The following is a 20263-nucleotide window of genomic DNA, read 5'->3' on the forward strand; positions in this document are numbered from 1 at the left end:
TGGACCTCCTTTCCCACCCTAAGGCAGGGTGATGAGAGTAAGTACCACAAAAATTACCTAAAGTCAAATGTACAGCGCAAATTTCCAAATCTGAACACCCGACATCCAAAGTACAGCGCAAACCTCCAAATCTGAACACCCGACATCCAAAGTATTTTTTATGATACAGGGAGTAGTGATATGTCCTCATACAGTGTATATTAAAAGACAAATTTCTTTGCAAACATGTATAGGAGGAGATGATAAATGACTATTACAAGGTACTGTATTTCATTGCACTGTACCGTATTCTATGTTCACAGTACTCTAGACTGTTAATACTTGATTTTCTCTTATTCAAGTTTTCAACTTTCCCAAATATTCCATTGTCTGAAAACCCTTTGGAATCAAGTATTTTGGATTTGAAAGTTGGGACTATACAATATGTTTTCTTTACCTCTTTACTTCAGGGTATCCTACCTAAGCCAAATAAATTCATATGGTGGCAGCCAAAATAAAATAAATTTAACAGTAGGGTCTCTGGAGACTGTTTCTAACTACCGTATTTATATCCTATGAGCCTCTCAAACTGAACAGATACATATTAAAAACAGTGTACAGAAGGGATTAATAAATGTCGGTACTTTTACTTCACGAGGTGTCTTGGACCACACGGGCAAACGTCTCAAATCAAAATTATGAGTACGCTAAGTAGAATTACACTTTGCTCGATATACATCACATTTGCATCCATAGTCCATGACACCTGCAGTTCTATTTGCCTATGGTACTGCTTAAAAGGTCTGACTGATATTCACTTGATATTCAAAGAGCATATTCTTTATTACAGGTTGATGCATCAATTATCTAGCAGAGATATATACACTGTAGGATAATAAAGGAATTTAAACTTTATCAAAGTACTGTACAGTACTGTTACTGTACCAGTGTTTCCGCAAAGCTAATTTCATACATACAGTACAGTATACAGTAATCATTCTGAAGGTTAAAACAAGAGAATAATTATCAATATACACATAAAATGTTCACTGTCATACACAAATATACTGTATATATATATATAAAATACAAATTTCAATTGTACCCAACATAACACAAACTGTGCACAAATTTATAATCATATTCATCATAAATATATATGGCATAATCTAAAAGATATAGCTAGGCTATGCTTTGTGTATGCAATAGCCAGCATTTCCATCTGGAATAATTTAAAAAAAAATATTTTTGGAACAGCTTTTGATAAAATATTTAGAACTGTAAACTTAGGAGGCACAAAGATCTATATCCCATTCCTCCTTTATAATAACTTCTGATGGTGGTATAACCTCTTTCTTGATGGTGGTCTGGTCCAGTAGCTGCTTGGTGTATGGTCCAGTCTGTTTCACATTTGGCAACACATCTATTCTTGACTTAAAGGAATCTGGTCCCACCTCACGGCCAATTTTTATCATAACATCAGATTCAAATGTACTGGAGTATTCCTTACCGTCACGCTTCCGCTTGCGCTGTGTCAAGGACTTCAGGTCAACAACACGAAGCTCAGGCCTACCGGCACCCTGTGACACTGAATAACATTTGTCTATAGCAGAATGGCTATGTTTTGCTTTCCTGAATACAGACTCTTGCTTACAAATGTCTAATGTTCTATGTTTTCCAAGAATCTTGCTTCTCTGGAGAGTTTCCGTAGCTGTGACTAGTATACTCTCAGCACTGTTGCTACAGTTACAGTATGAATCTGTCATGTTTCTCTTCCTGTTATGATTTCCAAGCCTGGATATATACACAAATTCCTCATCAGGTTCTGCCTTATCTGTACTGGGCGGTATATGATCCTCCAAGCTGTGGCGTAGGCGGACAATTTTTCTGCATTCTGCACATCGCACAGCATTCTTGCCAGCAGGTGTCACCTTGTTAATCTTTACTTTTGCCTCCTTTACTGGAAAAACCTCACTGTCTTCCCTCAGACCAACAATAATGTTTTGGATTTTTTTTGTCTTCTCTTCCCACTCTGATGAGTTCTTATTAGACTTGTATTCTGCAGTCACATGATCTGACAAGTGGCGCTCCAGTTCCTTTTTACCGTGAAGGAGATTTCCACAAATGCAACACGACATTAACTTCTTGTCACCAAGGAATAACAAATGAAGATCCAGTGCTCTTTGGTTATTAAATATCTTCTTACACTTCCTGCACTGTAAGTGAAGAGCAATATGTTCCATAAGTGTTTCCTTGCTTTTGTAATCTTCCCCACACTTATGGCACACAAATACATTGTTAATTTTCTTTATTCGCTGAGGTTGCTCAGACTTTTTATCATTTTCCTTTTGGCTGTTTGGCTCAGCACCCCCAGCATCAATCTTTTCTGTCTTACAAAGCTCATCACTTGCAGGGTCAGCCTTTTCTATCTTACATAACTGCTGATCCTGAGTTGAGGTATGACATAGCATGTGAACTGCAAGGGCCTTTTTTGATCTACAAGCCTTTTTACATGTGGGACAAGAATATTTTGGTATATCATGGAGAAACATGTGGGTTTTAAGCTGCTCTACTGTACAGAAAGTATCATCACATATTTCACAAAACACTGTCTTACTACTTCGAGATAAACTGTTTTCAGTATTTTGCAAACTGCTTGTTGCTTTCCCACACTGATCAGTTTTTATTTGGCTTTCTTTCCTGAGTGTTGCCAAATGAAATTCCAGTTCATCCTTACATGAGAACTTGGCATCAACACCTGAATCAAGCCCAGTCATATATTCACATTGCATGTTGAGGTGCTTATCATATTCATGCTGATTACTGGATACTTTACCACATTTTTTGCATTTCAGAGACCAATATCCTGATGAGGTAGGGAAGCTAGCGATATCAATTTTTGTGGGGTTTATCTCATCCATGTCTGTCTGTGAACTCAACTTTTCATGATACCGCTGATGCTGCAAAAGGTTTCTCTTACACATAAACTTTCTGCCACATTCAAAACACTCATAAGTCTGGTTATTATGGCAGTACACATGAAAGCTGTACAGTCTTTTCTTGTCAAACGATTCACCACACTGTTCACAGTTGTATTTCAACCCTGATTTGTGAGCTCGCATGTGTGCAACTAAATTCACCTTACGAATGAACTTTTTGGGACACGAAGGGCAAGTAAAGGAGGTCTGGGACGGCTCATCGTTCCCCTCACTGGAAACATTTCCGTCTTTTTCGACTGGATCTGGAACAGGTTCAGGTGCAGTGAAGACATTTTCCTCCTTTTCAATCAATGGCTCCTCTTCGATCAATGGCTCATCTTCGATTAAGCAACTCTCTTCCTCTGAAACAGGATTCCAACACACTTCAGTCTTGATCTGTGGCTGTTGGGTCTTGTCTAAATCCAAGGGTGGGCCACATGACAATAAAGGGTTGGAGTGACCAGAAGGAAGTGTCAGATGTGGTAGGTCCTCCATACAACCATACTTAGGGTCCTCCTCATCAATGACAAGGCGGGTGTCATCCTCATCCCCTGAAGTGTCCTCGCTGGCTGGCAGTAACAGGGATTTGTGGTGACCTTGTGAAGTAATCTTGTGCTCCATGCTGTCTTAGGTTACGTGTTCAATTATCTTCTTGTGGGCTAGCCCTCTCAAATCACAACCTGAAATAAAAGTCTTGTCTAAAATACCGATCTACCTATGTCTTACTGTCAGACGCCTTAATCACATAAAGGGTGGCCACAAACAAATCGCCTCCACGTCCCCCTGTCCCCTACCATTTCATTGCCCTCCTTCCAGATCACACACCCCTCTTTCATATACCTCTCCACACCATCCCTGCACCTCAGCCTCCACCTTCCTCTCCCCCCCCTCCACCTCGCTCATATAAACTCTCCTCATTAGTCTCTCACTCTCCGTCCTCTCCACATGGCCAAACCACCACAATGTATTTCTCCCAATGTTTTCTGTCACATCCACATCAACACCACAACGCTCCTTCACTTGCTCATTCGTCAGTCTCTCTCTCCATGTAATGCCACATGCTCCTCTCAAATACCTCATTTCTGCTGCCCCAAACCCTGACTTGTGTCCTTCCCACAAGGTCCAAGCTTCATTTACAAACATTAGAGTTGGTATTACAGCAAAACTTTTTTACTTCCATTCTCACTTCCTTCTTACTTATCACTGCTTTCAAAGAACTAGCAACTTTTCTTCCTTGTTGTATCTTTTTAAGCAGTTCATCCTCCAAACTTCCATCCTTGCTCATCACACTACCCAAGTACTTGAATGCACTCATATTTTCCATTTCCTCATCCTCCAACCTCACTGTACATTCAGTGACTTCACTTCTCTTGAAGACCATAACTTTACTCTTCCCTACATTCACCTTTAGATTCCATTTCCTACACACTCTCCCAAACTTATTCATCAAGCACTGTAGTTCCCCTTCGTGTTCACTTTACAGTACTGTATCATCTGCAAACAACATTACAGGAAGTTTCCAAATGCTGCCCTCTCATTCGGGCTGCTCCAACATCCACTGTCCTACCTTGTATCACTCTTATAACCCCATCCATATACAGATTGAATAATCATGGAGACATGAAACTTCCGTTTCAATTTAATATTCAGACAGAAATTTCACTCGATACTCTTCACCTACACTGCAGCCTTAGCACCCTCATACATACTCTTCACGGCATTCAACAATTTCTCATTTACTCCATATATTCTTAATATTACCCACATTCCTTGTCTATCCATTCTGTTATATGCATTCTACAAATCCATGAAGCCTTCATACAACTTCTATCCCTTCTCTATAAATTTTTCCATGAACGACCTTAGGATGATTATCTGATCTATACAACTAAAACCTCCCTGTTCTTCAACTAATTCCTCTGTTATTTCCCTAACTCTGTCAGTAAGTATCCTACCATGTACATTTACTATTACACTAAGAGGACAAATGCCCCTATGATTACGCACACTTCTCTTTCCCCTTTTCCTTTGTACAATAATTATACCTGACTTCCAATCCTCCAGGACTCTACCTTCCTCCCAGGTCAACCTGCACATCTTCCATATCCATTCTACTACTATCTCTCCCCTATGCTTTAGCATTTCACTACACATTCTATCAATTCCTGGGGCATTCCCCATTTTGACTTTCTTCATTGCTTCCACTACTTCCATCCTACTCACTTCTTCCTCCCTTCTCACCTCCCTCTTTTTCCCGGCCATTCCCCAACCACTTATACTCGCATTACTTTCATTCTCTCTGTTTATCAATGCCTTAATGTGTTCTTTCCATCTGCTCACTTTTTCTCCCCTCTCCACTATCAATCTACCATTTTTATCTTTCACTCCCTTACTAGCTTCTTTACCACCCTGTTTGAATCTCTTTACCTCCTTCCAGAATATTTTCTTACATTTCCTCCACTTTACACTCAAATTCCTCCAAAATTCTGCATTCACTCTCTCTTACTATAATAGCTACTATGTACATACTACAAGCAGTAGCTACCTCACATTCTGATGTTTACAAAATACTTTGTATATGAATACCTGCAGCACAATGACTAAGAGGTGATCACGTCTATCATCCATTTCAACATTATATTAATTAAAATTTAGAACAGATCACGTATCAGGGATACTGGGATTATAATTATCATGAAACAGTTTCCTAATAATCAGGGGATATTAGGGTTTTAATTATCAAGACAGTTCTCCAATACAGTTACCACCTGTCACAGTAAAACAACTTTGACACAATTACATTTTTTGTATCATTTCATATTCTATTCTGGCTGATGCTGCCATCAAGTAATGCCAACAGAGTATGTGCTCCCACTACTGAACCTGGTTGTAAAAATGCCTTCAATTTCCTCCCTTTTCCCCAGTTCTAAAAATGCCTTTCAGTTCCCTCCCTACTCCCCAGCAAGAGAATGGAAGACTGCAGGAGATGGAAACCTTAGACTTCTCACCAAGTGTATGTTCAAATGAGCCTAGGACAAAAAAATCTTACTTTGGCTGATACTAAATCATCTTATTCATCTCAAGAGACTCTTTGGTTAATGAGGAGAGAAACAACAGTCAGTAACTACTTTAGTATGATAGTCCTACTGTACATGAAAGGTAGAGGGCTATCACCATTCCCTGGAGTACAGTACTGCCATGGGAGTGGTGTGGAGCCAAAAATCCAGTGGCTAACCTTAAGCAACACATTCTGGAAGGGAATGAGGTAATTTTTGTGACTCAAACCATGCCCATATGCCAATTTAATGGTAGTTTTCATGATAATTCACATTAATATGCATCTTCGAGGGATATTTACGAATCACTTTGTAGTGCACGACAGAGGTAACTCCCTTGAAAACACGAAAGGTCTTCCTAAGCTGAATAAAATAATCAGCAAGCAGCAGCAATAAAATGGAACAAGCTGTCACCAGACTGGCACAATTAACCAATCATTCCAGTATTGATGTGGTTGACATTATAGTCTCAAAATATCAGTACCAGTGTAAGAAAATAAACTCTTCAAATAATGGACAGAGCTAAAATTCCATAATCTATCACAATGATATGACAGAACGGATTTAAACGTGGGTTCAACACTACAAACAATGACTGGAGAATTTTTCTGTCCTGTACAGTACTATTATCTGACATATGCCAGTCCCCTAACCTTAAGTGTTTGGACACCTGTCCCAGAGTCTCAACCCAATACAGTTATTTAGGATTCCCTTGCACCGTATGCAGACAAGCAGCTTTAAGGAATGCTGGTCTACACCATGACAGCAAGAAACAATGAATAACTGGCTCTGGTTTAAAAAAACATAAAATTTTTATTCACACATTCATTTATCAAGGCTTCAACCTGCTTGCATGCATTGACTTTGGTTACTTTATGGTCATTCTTCATACTGCTCAATCTCTAGCAGGCTTTCTATTCAGTCCCTTATCTCTGAGGTCACATTGCATGACCTCGTCCCAATTCTTTTTTTATCTGCCTCTTGCATCTCTACCATCTGGGTTCATGCCTAACCCTCTGCACCCAGTTGCCGTCCTCCAGCCTCTCCATATGCCTAAATCGTCGCAATCTGCTCCTCATAACATCGCTAATGCATTCAAGTACCATTTTCCCTCTCAACTTATTTGCAGTCTTAATCCCCCATGCCCATCATTCAAGGACATATTACACATCCATCTGATCGTTCTCATTTCTGTACATCTGAGCCTATGAATAACCTCTTCCTTTACTGCCCAAGGAAAAAGTACAAAAAAATATATTAAGTCATTAATTCATGCTGCCATACCTCAAATTTGCTTTCGCCAAATAAGACCAGAGTACACTGCAAAAGAGTTCATATAAGTTCCAAAGATACTGGTAAAGTTGATTTACCAATTTCCACGAATTTACAGCACCTGGTAAACTTGCTGGGAAAAAGTTGTGAGAGCTAATTTTGAACACATCCCTCACCTATACTGAGGATTATTCATACAAAAATAAGAGAGAAAACTGTAAAACATTTAGAAACCTATCATACAACCCTACATGTGTACACTGCAACTTGATAAATTAATGCAAGGTAATACAGCGGAATCTCCTAGACTGTGCGATCCTATGTAGCAGATTCATAATACGCAGCAACATCATGCAACAGTCTGCAATATTAGTAACGTGTGGAAATTACAGGAAATTTACGAATGCAGACTAAAAAATGATGCTTTTCCGATGCCACGTGTAATAAACACCACCATTACCTCAAGCTCGCACGTCTAGACGGGCATAAACCAACTGTAGTCACGCATGGCAATTACTGTAATAAACCAAGCATATTCAGGCATAATGCTAATATAAGCTAATCACAGCACTTCCCTCCCATGCCAAGCGCCTGGCTCAGTGCATCGTCTCCTCTGAGTTGTGTGTGGTTCCAGTGTGGTGAGAAGTTTTGTTTTTTTCTTTCACCGTGCTTCCTCAACCGGTCCAGTGTTACCATGGCCGATCATAACCTTCCTAAGTCTGCCACTTCTTCAAGGAAGGGGAAGGAGTAGAAGCCAACATTAACTTAAACCCACAAGTTAGATATAATAAGCAGGATTGACAAAGTGACAGGAAAGCCAAAGTTGACCACCATTACGGGTTCAACGAGGTAATTCTTTGCCAAACAGGCACAGAGAGTCCACCTACAGGATAAAAAACTCACATTCTCAAGTGAAGTAATTCTGGTACATATCCTGTAGGTGGACTCTCTGTGCCTGTCAGGAGGAGGCCGTAGCACGGGCCGAACAGGGTAGTACTCCCGAGGGGAATGGGAATGCTGGTGATAGGGAGAGCTGGAGCTCCTGTTTCACTAGCTATCTAACCATCCCCCTTTGCTGACCTTTTCAGTGTGACAGTAACATGGAGAGCAGACCAGCATACTCTCCCAAACATTTCCTCTAACTATCTATGCACTACACCACATGCACTTTACATTTCACACAACGTATCCCACTACGTTACAGGGGTTGGTGCCAGCAAGGGCATGCGGCCAGAAAACTTTGCCCCCGCTACCTAGTGGCGGACTTCTGGGGGAAGGCGTGGCGGGGGTTCCGCCGGCATAGATCATGGGTCCAGGGCGAGGTGGGGCTCGGGCCTGTGCTAGAGGGTACAGGGCATTGCGGTTCCCAGGCTGCCGCTTCCGCCCAATGGAGAGGGGCCCGAACCTGGGAGTAGCGTCCCAGGAGGCTGCCCTATCAGTGGGTGTATAATGGCGGGATAGTTGCAGTGCCAAGACGCGCTTGGAGGATGTCCCTGCAGCTGTCCTGGCAGGGTGCCCCGAGGCCACTACCACAGCCACTGGTAAGCTGGTGGGCTAGGGGTCCCAGATCCACTGCCTGGACCTGGGATTGTGCGGTGAGTGGGACCAGTGCTGTGTCTGTCCCCATTTATTAATACTGAAGATGACAAAACAAAAAAGGTTTCAAAGCAAGCCTGAGGACAGTAAATCACCCATGGGGATGAGGGTGGGTTCATGGAATGTGGGAAGTTTGAGGGGAAGAGCAGGGGAAGTCGTTGAGGCATTCAGTAGGAGGTGGGTGGACGTGGCGTGTTTGCAGGAAGTCCGGTACAGGGGTGGATCAGCCAGAAAGATTGTTGGGAAGGACCGTTGCTATAAGTTGTTTTGGCAGGGGAGGACAGACGGATATGGAGGTGTTGGTGTGATGGTTGTGGAGAAATGGGTGGAATATGTTATGAATGTTTTGAGAGTAAGCGATAGGATATTGGTTGTGAAAATTCTGTTGGGAAGAAAGATAGCTGTGATTATATCGGCATATGCTCCACAGGCAGGATTGGATGAATCAGAGAAAGATAGATTTTGGGATGATTTAATACGTGTAGTGGGTGGTATGCGGGATGATGAGATAGTGATTTTGGGAGGGGACTTAAATGGTCATGTAGGTGAAGCAGCCCAAGGTTATGAAGGAGTGCATGGGGGATGTGCATATGGTCTAAGGAATGCAGAAGGGGAAAGGATACTCGAGTTTGGGGAGGCAACGGACATGATTGTGTGCAACACATATTTTAGGAAAAGAGACAGTAGGTTAATTACGTATGAGTCTGGGGGAAATAGCAGTCAGATAGATTATTTTCTGGTTAGGAGGGCCGATAGGAGGTTAGTGAGGGATGTTAAAGTTATAGGAAGTGAGGAGTGTGTGCAGCAGCACAAACTATTGATTTGTGATATGGTGCTTAAAGAACAAATGATGAAAAAGAGGACTTATGTACCTAGGAGGAAAATATGGAAGCTGAAAAACCAAGTAGTAAGGGATGCCTTCTATAGCGAGTTGAGGAGAGTGGTGGCTGAACAGGGAGCTGTAGACAGAGGCGTTAATGAACAGTACAGAGCCCTCAAGAACAATTTCTTGAGAGTTACTGATGTAACATGCGGCTGGACAAGAGGACCACCAAGACATAAAGTAACTTGGTGGTGGGATGAGGGTGTAGAAGCTGCAATTAAGGAGAAAAGAAGGCTTTTCCGGGAATGGAAGAAGGGTGGTAGCAAAGAGGAATATTTGGCTGCCAAGCGTAGGGCTAGGAGAGAGGTATACAGGGCAAAGTCTGAGTCACAGAGACAATTACTTGATAACCTAAATCATGGGGAAAGGAAAAATATATTTAGGGTGGCAGGTCAGGTGAAAAGGGATAATCGGGATATCATAGGTGAGCAGTGTGTGAAGAATGATGAAGGAAGGGTAGTGGTGAACAGTGAGGATATTAAAGATGCATGGAGAGAGCATTATACTCGTAACCGGTTGTTGAATGAGGAGTTTGACTGGGACAGGGAAGGTTTGGAGCCAGCAGATCCAGTGTCTGGCCCTTGGCCTTTGATTGATACTGCTACTGTGAGTGAGGCAATAGGCAGGATGAGGGTGGGGAAGGCAGCAGGTGTGTCTGGGTTGACTGCCGAAATGTTGAAGGCCTCAGGCGATATAGGGGTGAGTTTAGTCACTGACCTGATAAATAGGATTATTTATGAGTGTGTTGTCCCAGATGATTGGCTGAAGAGTGTAATTGTAAATGTGTATAAAGGGAAGGGTGATGCCCTGGAAAGAGGGAATTATAGAGGTATAAAGCTTTTAGATCAGATAATGAAGGTAATGGAGAGAGTTTTAGAAGGTATGATTAGAGAAAGAGTGAATATTGATGAGATGCAGTTTGGGTTTATGCCAGGTAGGGGGACCACTGATGCCATATTCATTGTTCGACAGCTTCAGGAAAAATATATTGGTAGGAGAAGGGATCTTTATTTTGTTTTTGTTGATTTGGAAAAGGCCTTTGACAGAGTCCCTAGAGAGGTGGTGAAGTGGGCAATGAGAAAGCTTGGCTTGGAGGAGTGGCTGTTTAGGGTGGTTATGGCCATGTATGTGGGTGCTCACACCCAGGTGAGAGTGAATGGAGATTTGAGTGATGAGTTTTCCGTGAATGTTGGTGTGCATCAGGGGTCAGTCTTGAGTCCCATGTTGTTTATCATGGTACTTGAAGCCCTTTCACGTGACTTTAGAAACGGACTCCCGTGGGAGTTGTTGTATGCTGATGATTTGGTGTTGATTGCAGAGAATGAAAGGGAGGCGGAGGAAAGGTTTAGGAAGTGGAGAGATGGTATGGGGCAAAAGGGTTTAATGGTAAATGCAGATAAAACAAAAGTGATGATATCTAGGGTTGGTGGCGGTACTGTCAAAGACGAGGGAGAGTGGCCATGTGCAGTTTGCCACAAGGGCGTGGGAAGTAATTCCATCTTGTGCGGTGTGTGTGATAAATGGGTGCATAAGAGATGTAGTGGTATCAGATGTAGACTGCGAGATAATGCTGATTTTATGTGTACGGCATGCCGGGGTGAGCAGGTGGAGATCGTCAGACGTGAAAGAATTGAACTTGCTGGTGAATCTCTTGAGTGTGTGGAAGAGTTTTGTTATTTAGGAGACATGTTGTGTGCTGGAGGTGGGGCTGGAGCTAGCTCTGTGGCTAGGGTGAGAAGTGGTTGGAAGAAGTTCAGGGAGCTCTTGCCTCTCCTGACATTGAGGGGGCTCTCCCTACGTGCTAAGGGGTCTTTGTATGCAGCGTGTGTTAGGAGTGTAATGCTGTATGGCAGTGAGACCTGGGCAGTGAAGGAGGAAGACATTCGCCGGCTCAGACGTACAGAAATGACAATGATTAGGTGGATGTGCAGTGCGTCCCTGCGTCCAAGGCCTGGAGGGGCTGGGTTTACAATGGAAGAGTTGAGAGGTAGGATGGGACTGGAGTGTATTGGTGTTGTGATGAGGAGAGGTAGATTGAGGTGGTTTGGACATGTGGAGAGGATGGGGGATGATAGTTGGGTGAGGAAGGTGAGAAGTGTTAATATTGGGGGTGGGGTTATGAGGGGTAGACCGAGAAAGACATGGGACGAGGTCATTAAGTGTGACCTTAGGGTTAAGGGACTGAACAGGGAGGCTGCAATGGATCGTGCAGCATGGAGAGCCGCCATTAGGTGACCAAGGCCGACACATGCAAGCATGTTGGAGCCTTTAAAAACGAAACGAAACGAAACGATGCAACAAAGACTGTTAACTGATGAACTCTGACTGCAAGAACTGAGTGGAAAAATACAAAAGATACCTATTTGGGAGAATTTAAAGAAGCAGGCAGGTCACCTGCGGCAGTGTTTACCAACGATGTCTCCAACTGGCCGCATTATTTATCAACCACCGCTCGAATTGGACACATCAGTGTATCACGCATTCTGAATCCTCAATTATAGCTTTCAGAGGCATACCGGTATAACATAAGTTTATAGAAATGCCCAGTAGCTATGGTAATCCGGGAATGAGAACAAGTAACCTTTGAAAAACTCATTTCAACAGAAAATATGGAAAGGCTATGCCCATTTGGTAAAGAATTAATTTCATTGGAAATTCTTTATCTACAAATCAACGACTCTTACGACAACACAGAGGCAGCTGACAGCGACAACACTGCTTCCATCGTCTCCACATTGGACTCTGAAGGATACCTTAAGGAGGCTGATGAGGAGGAAGCCACAAGGAGGCAACAGCACACTCGCCTCATGCTGAGAGGCTGAAGTCCACCTCAAGCCTCAGAACCTCTCCCCCCTTCTGTGTCCATTCAAGCACTGTCATCAGTCAGAGTCAGCAAAGAATCTTACAATATTATTCATTCCCACTAAATATGGTTCATGGTAGGTGGTGGCAACCATCATCCACTCACTTGATGTAGTGCTGCCTACTACTTCCTTAGCCTTTATCATTCTTTTTCTGTGCCTTCCCTCCTCTCTTCCAATTCATCCCATCTTTTCTGTCACTTCTTATTGCTTTTCTTTCCTTTGCAGGTGGCTTTACATTGAGTGACAAACCAAATGGTTTCCTGTAAGCCAAGAAACCATTTACAACGCTGGGTGGTAACCTCAATCGGTAGAGAGTTGGCCTGCAGTCCTGACGGACCCGGGTTCAAATCCCGCTGAGGCAGGGAACAGTTTAAGGATTTGAATTTCAGAAAAATCAGACTTTACTGATCTACCAGAAGGCCCGCCGACATGTCGTAAAAATACCCCCGCTAATACCAATACACCAGTCCTGTATGAGACAGCCCTAGCATGTATTCAGTATGGATGGTGGGTGTTAGCGCCGAAGTGGTGACATGTAGAGGTGTGCGGTACGTAGGAGGACTACTGGGCCTTGAAAGCAGGCTGTGAAGCCTATGCCCAGAGTCGGTCACATAAAAAAAAAAAAAAAAAAAAAAAACAAACCATACGTGCTCCCTACGTGTCAACAAGTGGGTTGGTGGAGAGTTAGTGCCCCTTCCCATAAAACAAATAACTCAAAGTCAAATGGCCACCCCTTACGGGATTATGGCATCTGGCAATAGATAGATAGATAGATAAATATGCTTTACTAATTTCTTTTCCAGGTTGTTAGTGTTCAATGGTGACCAGTTTGATGTAGATTTGGGGGTATGGGGGGCAACTTTTCCGAGATGACAGAACCGTTAGTAATTTTCCCCATATGATTAGTTATTTCTAACTTGCAGAATTCTCAACTCGCTGTGTGTGCTCAGTCTCAGAAAGCTGCAATTTATGAGATTCCACAGTAGGTATAAATTTAAATGCCGGTATTGCAAATAACAGCAGCTATTAATCATAAATCACATTTTTTTTTTTCTTTTTTCATTCTCAGATAATATGGCAATCATGCATTTGCCCTTTAACTCAAGCTGATAGGATATGTGAGGTGGATGGATGTTTATGCTGGTGGGGCAGAGTCAGGATTCCGCAGGGTTTGAATGATAAATGAATGAGATTTTGACCCATTTACTGTGAAACATCAATTCTTTTTTTTTTTTTTTTTTTCCCCTTGCTCTCGGGACCATACTTTACTTCATCCATACATAAGAAAAGAGGTCAGGATGATGACTATTTTAAGGTAAATTTACATACATCCGATGAATGTAAGTTGATAATTTTTATTAGCTAAACCTCAGACCTTGGAAGAATTCCTTGGGTAAGTAAAATTATCTAGTGACAAGTAAAATACACAAATTATCCCCTGAAGTTTAACACTTATCCATCCATCATCCAATCCTATGTTGCCCCATGAGGAGTGTAGGAGCCCAGGGCTAGGCAGTTGGTCCTGACATTTAAGATGAGAGTGACTGGCCTCACTCATCCATGAGTGGCATAACGTGAGCAATAAACCCCAACCACTCCTTGGATATAAACCTTCACCAGCTGAATCTGATTGGAGCGCAATAATTACCCACTAAACCACCAGGCGCAAAAATTTGGTTATATGGTTGCCACCCAGCGTAGTAAATGGTTTCCTGGTGTACAGGAAACAATTTGGCTTGTCACCCAGTGTAGAGTCACCTACAGGTAGAAGGAAGAGGAAAGAATGAAGGATGGAAAGATGGAAGATGGAGTGTAAAGTCACCTGTAGGCAGAAGGACGAGGAAAGAATGAAGGAAAGTAGACAGATGAGGACTGCTGAATGGTGTATAAAAAATTATCTCCGATGCTGTAAAATTACTTTACAAACAACATACCGCTATGTTTTTAACCTCTGGTTTATGGGAGGTTTCCTAGAGCAAAACAAAGCTGTCTAGCTTTGGCCAGAATATGAATTTCATAATACCAGCCAACAGTTTCAAAGAATAAAAATTTGAAGTTAATTACAGAATCTCTGAATCATAAACTATATTATCAAGTGGTCTGCATTATATTACCTGTACTGCATAAAAGAAATAATACATAAATAATACCTAAGACAAACATGAATGAAGAGCATAGTGGTCTACCTGTGGTATGGTTTTGATTTTGGATTTAAAAGATGTATAACCGTACTCCATGGAGTTTCCCAACAGCGAACTATTGCTGCAAGTTGTGCTTTAATCTTGTATCTGGCAGAAGGAAGTCTGGATACTAGCTCTTGGTGCCTGAAAAGATACAAATAATGTGTACTGCTGTAATATGTACAAATTATATGTAGGCCTATAGCTACCAACTGTGACATACTACCTTTACCCTGTGACACCTCCCATTCCCGGCGGTGCCAAGGTTTTCAATGTTTGATGATAAAAGTGAAGGAAGACGTAGGCAGCATTCCACTCACTTGGTGTAGTGCTGCCTACTTCTTCCTTCACTTTTATCATTCTTGTCCTGTGTCCACCCTCCTATCTTCATATTTCTCCCAACTTTCCTGTCACTTTTTATTTCTCCTCTTTCCTTTTCACATGCCTTTACATTACACTGACTGAAAAGCCTAACAGCATAGTTACTGTGTGCCAGGAAACCACTTACAACCAACTCTTATATGTTCCTTATGTGTCAACAAGTGAGTTGGCGATGGGTTTGTGTCCCTCCACATTAAACAACTAGCTAACTCAAAGTCAAAAGGCCACCTCTCAGGGGATTTTGGCATCTGGCTATACAGTAAATGGACAGATAGAGAGGCTTTCAAGGTACAGCAGACCCTTCTTATCTGCGGAATTTGCATCCGCGGATTTAAGTTTCCGCAGATCAAACTTATTTTAATACTGTACTATGCACTGTACCTTAATTTGAAAATGGAACACAACTCGCACTTCTTTTGTAGTTATAGTTAGCATGCACGCACCCATGGGCATTCCCGCCACTCCACCAGTCTTATTGTAAACACCAATCAGTTCGTTACTTACGTTGTCGTCACCCTTCTCGTGTTTACAAGTCTACTGTATTTCATTGTGTAAGTGAAAAATGGCTCCCAAAAAACAAGTAAAAGATAAATGCAATCCTTCTAAGCCAAAGAGAGCATAAGATGTTATCTGGCATCCGGTCAGAAGGGTCAGACTAGACTCAGTTTACCTACAGTGCTGCCACACATCTCGTCGCTTCACCCCACTGGCACTGTAGAAACTGCACTACAATCATCGTCGTCATCATACAGCAATCATCATCATCCATACAGCAATCGTCATCATTGTACAAAGGTTACGAAGAGAACACAGAGTCTTTTGGTGAGTGTTAATATGTATTCACCATATTTTACAGTAAGTTCTTATTTTTTCAGGGATGTGCTTAGCTTATGTGAAAATGATATGCCATTTTGTGATGATGAGCATACGTGGAATTTGCCTTCCGTGGGGGTCTCTGGAACCTAACCCTCGCAGATAACTAGGGTCTACCGTAGTTAGGTTTGGGTTGGTTAATGACAATGGGGGGTGAAGCCCCCCCCCCAGTTAGGATAAGGTTAGGTTTAGTTTGGTTAAGACAGGTTAGTTAGAGCAGGATAGGTTTGATCTGGGTAGGCTTTTAAAATATTTCAATTGAACTGAATTTATTCCACATCTAAATTCAGGAGATTTAATTTGATCGGGTTTGTTTATTTCAATCTGAATCACACTTCATACCCCTGTAGGGGTAGGAGTCATCTGCAACAAAACTGATCCAATACATTAAAAAATGGTAAATTAAAAACAAGGTACCAGGTAATCCTTAAGGAGACACAGGACCACCTCTTAAAAATTAATAAAACTTTTAACCTACCACTGAACTGATTCAGTGACTTTGTAAAGGTGTACAGAAGTGCAAATTCAAGTATGAAGAAGATTCATCAAATAAACAAGTATGATTACATATGGGACTGGTTAGGTTAGGTTAGAGTACGGGTATATCTGGTTAGGTTAGCATATAAAAGGTTAGTTGTTACAAAAAAATTTAGGTTTGGATAAACAGGCACTAATAAGGGTAATAACATTCAAAAGTGGTACCATATTCAAAGATAGTGTCCATCTGTCTTTGGGCACCACAATATCGTGTCCATCTGTAAACATCGCTTTTTTACACGTTTTTTATCACTTTTAAAGCAAAAAGTTGTTACTTTAAAATACACTCAGAAAATACCAGTACCGTACTTAAAGAATGCCATGAAGAGGTAAGGCATGGAAAAACATAAAACTACAAACTAATATGGTCGTGCCTCCTCAAGGATTACTAAAAAACAGTAAAAGTTAAAAACATGGGTGCAACAAAGGAAAAAAAAAAAAAAAAATCCCATTGCTGGATTAGGCAGGTTTTCCAAATGGTTCTTGTCTGAAACATTCATAAGTTTGAGACTGGAAGAAACTAAATGAAAATATCTGGTGCAATGCTGGTCTTTTGTTTACAAATGTGTAATGATACCATAAGTTACATTCACGTGACTAGCCTAACCTTCTCAGGCGCAGGTGGTTTGAGTCGTTAGATTGTTTAACAACCTATAAAGTGCACCATGACACAAATCGGGTAAAATAAAATACCAAAATATGACACACGTCGGCAGGAAACTTGTGTCCTCATGTGTTTGACACGATGTGCATCATGGTACGTTGTATAGGATGGTATTTAATGGCTCGATTGGAGTCCATGCATGAAAGGGCTAATATGAAAATAGTGTGGAAGTAGTGGTAAAATAAGAGCATTAAAGCTTTCATATGAAAAAAAAAAAAAAAAAAAACTTTCACAACTATAAAATACTCAATGATACTGGACTATTACAAAACCAGTTTCTTATAAATGCAAAACAGTCACAACTGTAAAATAGTGATATTATACAAAATGGAAAAAAAAGGGGAAACATAAACTTCATCTTCACCAAAGTTTATAGCGTTCTGTCTAACAAAGGCCAGGTTAAGACCAAAATGTGCACTGACTTCTGACCTTTAAGTCAAAGCAACTCCTGAACTGACTGAAACTATACGGTCACACCCTAAACACGTCATGCAGGCTATAGCTAGTTACCGACCGTAAGGGAACTACCACTAAGTTTCCACGCAAACACTGGCAATATATTACATATAAATCCAAAACGATTAGCTATGTGGTCCTACTCACTTCTACTAACACACACTGGGCTGGGAGATTTGTAGGTTTGCTAGAACCCATATACCATAACATGGCTACCGGTTGTTACAATTAAGAAAATGTGGAGCACGCACCCAAACACATGATTACTACATCACGTTTTGATTACCACACTTTCAAAGCGAATATGATTTTCTGAATGGTAATCTTCAACTGCTACTGTATGTGGAGACATCTTGTAGGGGGTCTTGTTTGTTTACACTCCGAGCCCTACGCCATTCGGCGTCAGTGTTATGTTGCCATTTGCTCAATATTGACCCCTGCATCGCAAATAACCTACAAACACAACACTGGCGCTAAGCAATGCAACTATGATACAGCAAAGACGTAATCCATCACTTCATAATGATAATAATGGTGGTCATTCCTAACCAAGGCCTTAACCTCAGTCCTCACCAGACAGCGTCCGCAGTCTACAGTGTCCACTCGTGACTCGTCCCTCCGACGGTCGTCTCCTCGCCTCGGTGCTCAGCAGTCTGACTGCTGAGTCAACTCCCTGCAGAGTGTCAAGCTCAGGCCACTACAAATTTATATTTTTCGTGTACTATCATTTAACATCCTGTTATTTATAGCCTGCAGAATTTAGATTCCTTACCTACAGCACATGGGTCATTAAGGTAGATAACCGCAAAAGCATTGACCCCTTCAAGTCTGTAACATGCTTTATTACTGCCATCTCCAAATGATCTAATTCGAAAGGCCATAGCCGTAGCGGCCCGTCCCTAATAGATGTATGAGTACCCCCCCCCCCCGAAAAAAAAAAAATCACCAGCATGCTCGCTGTCAGATGTAGAGTTGGGGGGAAGGGGGGAAGGGAATGCGAAACCTCCTCAGGTTTTTACTCCCCTCAGGTAGGCTTCCGTGTATGCCTAGTATGATGTCGGGAGGCTGCTGCTAAGGTCATCCATTTCATTCAGCTTCGGAAACCTAGCAAGTTCATTGAGATCGCCTCAGCAGCAAGAGGCCCGGAGCTCGATTCCTTGGCAGATTATAAGGAGGCGGGGGAGGGGGGAGGTTCTACTTTAGCACGGTTAGCATTTTTCTTTTCTTTTTTTTCGGAATTAAGTGTTCGACGTAAATAAGGTTTGGCAAATCCACTCAGGATCTTTAACATCAGGTTTTCATTGATATGACGAACCGTGCAGCCAGTGCCAAATTAAACTGCTTTGGGGCCCCCTGACAACAAAGGTTTTAGGGGCATATGTATTTTTAATGTCGGTAAATATCAAAGCTCCAATAAAGTAGGAAAACGCTGTATGAATAAGATATACCCACTCCTATCCCTCTCTTTTCATATCTCGCAATTATTAGCCACTTGTGTGATTCGTGAAAGATGTCGAGTCAGCAAATTTGCCGATAGGAAAGCTGAGATGATATGACCATATGGGAAGAATAAATAGGGTGGTGGAAAGAGTGTCCTGTATGTTTGTGAGTTAGAAGATGGGAGGCACACGTAGGTCAAGATGGAGGAAGGATATTGTCGTGCTCCCTCTTGACTTTCACTTTAATTTTTTCTTCTCTGCAGAGAGTATAGGTAGCGCTGGACAAGTGCAAGCAGGGAGTCAGACATAACAACACATTAATATTCACAAGTCCATTTAAGACCGGCGCTACGTAGGTACGATTCACTACTCAGTTATAAGAGGTAGGGATTCCAGGGTTACTCAAAACTGTCTCTTCGTTTTCCCGTTTATTCTACTATCTGCTAGAAACTATGTACAACTTATACACTAAGTCAAAAGCAACAAGCTCGTTATCCAACTCGGCAAACTCAAAGTCCCGTGACTGCTGTATGATCTTACTCCAAGTTAAAAGTGTTAAATCATACTACCTTACAATAGTATTCGGCTCTATAACTAAAATTCATAAAACAAGCAACTTATCATAAGTGTCATACACGGAGCCAGACTATAACTCCTTTCCACAGTAATCTCAACTTACACAAATTTTAATCTTTAGTCGCCATTTCAGTATAACTCTTAACCACATTAAACTATTACTTCTCGACTGCCAAAAGTTCGACAAATATAATAACATTTGAATAACACTTTGAACATCACTCTTTTATAACACCATATCAGTATAACATCATTTCGTGATAGCATCACTTTATCAAAGTGTCACTTCGTTATAATATCACCACATCATAATAACATTACAGAAATAACACTACTTTATCCAGTATACCAGTAACTATCTCACCACTCCAAATTACGAGGGATACACCCCAACACAGCTATCTGCACTAGCTTTATATCTTATTAAACACACATCGCCCTCAAAATACTTTTACACTTTACTCTGTCACTGAGTGAAACAAATTGACTTACTACTATACTCGTTATTTGGCCAGTCCTGTTATACCCT

The 20263-nt window shown here is 41.6% G+C and overlaps 1 protein-coding gene across 1 annotated transcript; it reads right to left on the minus strand.

Annotated features, from left to right (window-relative positions):
• Positions 1-830: 830 nt before the first annotated feature.
• LOC145400262 (uncharacterized) lies at positions 831-18320 on the minus strand. Its single transcript, XM_080272791.1, has 3 exons — positions 18293-18320; positions 14815-14952; positions 831-3637 (listed from the first exon to the last, which is right to left on the minus strand). The coding sequence occupies exon 3, from the start codon at positions 3576-3578 to the stop codon at positions 1266-1268; it is 2313 nt and encodes a 770-aa protein (XP_080128917.1). The 5' UTR covers positions 3579-3637; positions 14815-14952; positions 18293-18320; the 3' UTR covers positions 831-1265.
• Between the last annotated feature and the right edge of the window lie 1943 nt (positions 18321-20263).

The sequence above is a fragment of the Coenobita brevimanus genome, chromosome 51 (genome assembly GCF_032717465.1).
Source record: "Coenobita brevimanus isolate Jiangsu-jjx chromosome 51, ASM3271746v2, whole genome shotgun sequence".
Classification (NCBI taxonomy): Eukaryota; Metazoa; Arthropoda; class Malacostraca; order Decapoda; family Coenobitidae; genus Coenobita; species Coenobita brevimanus.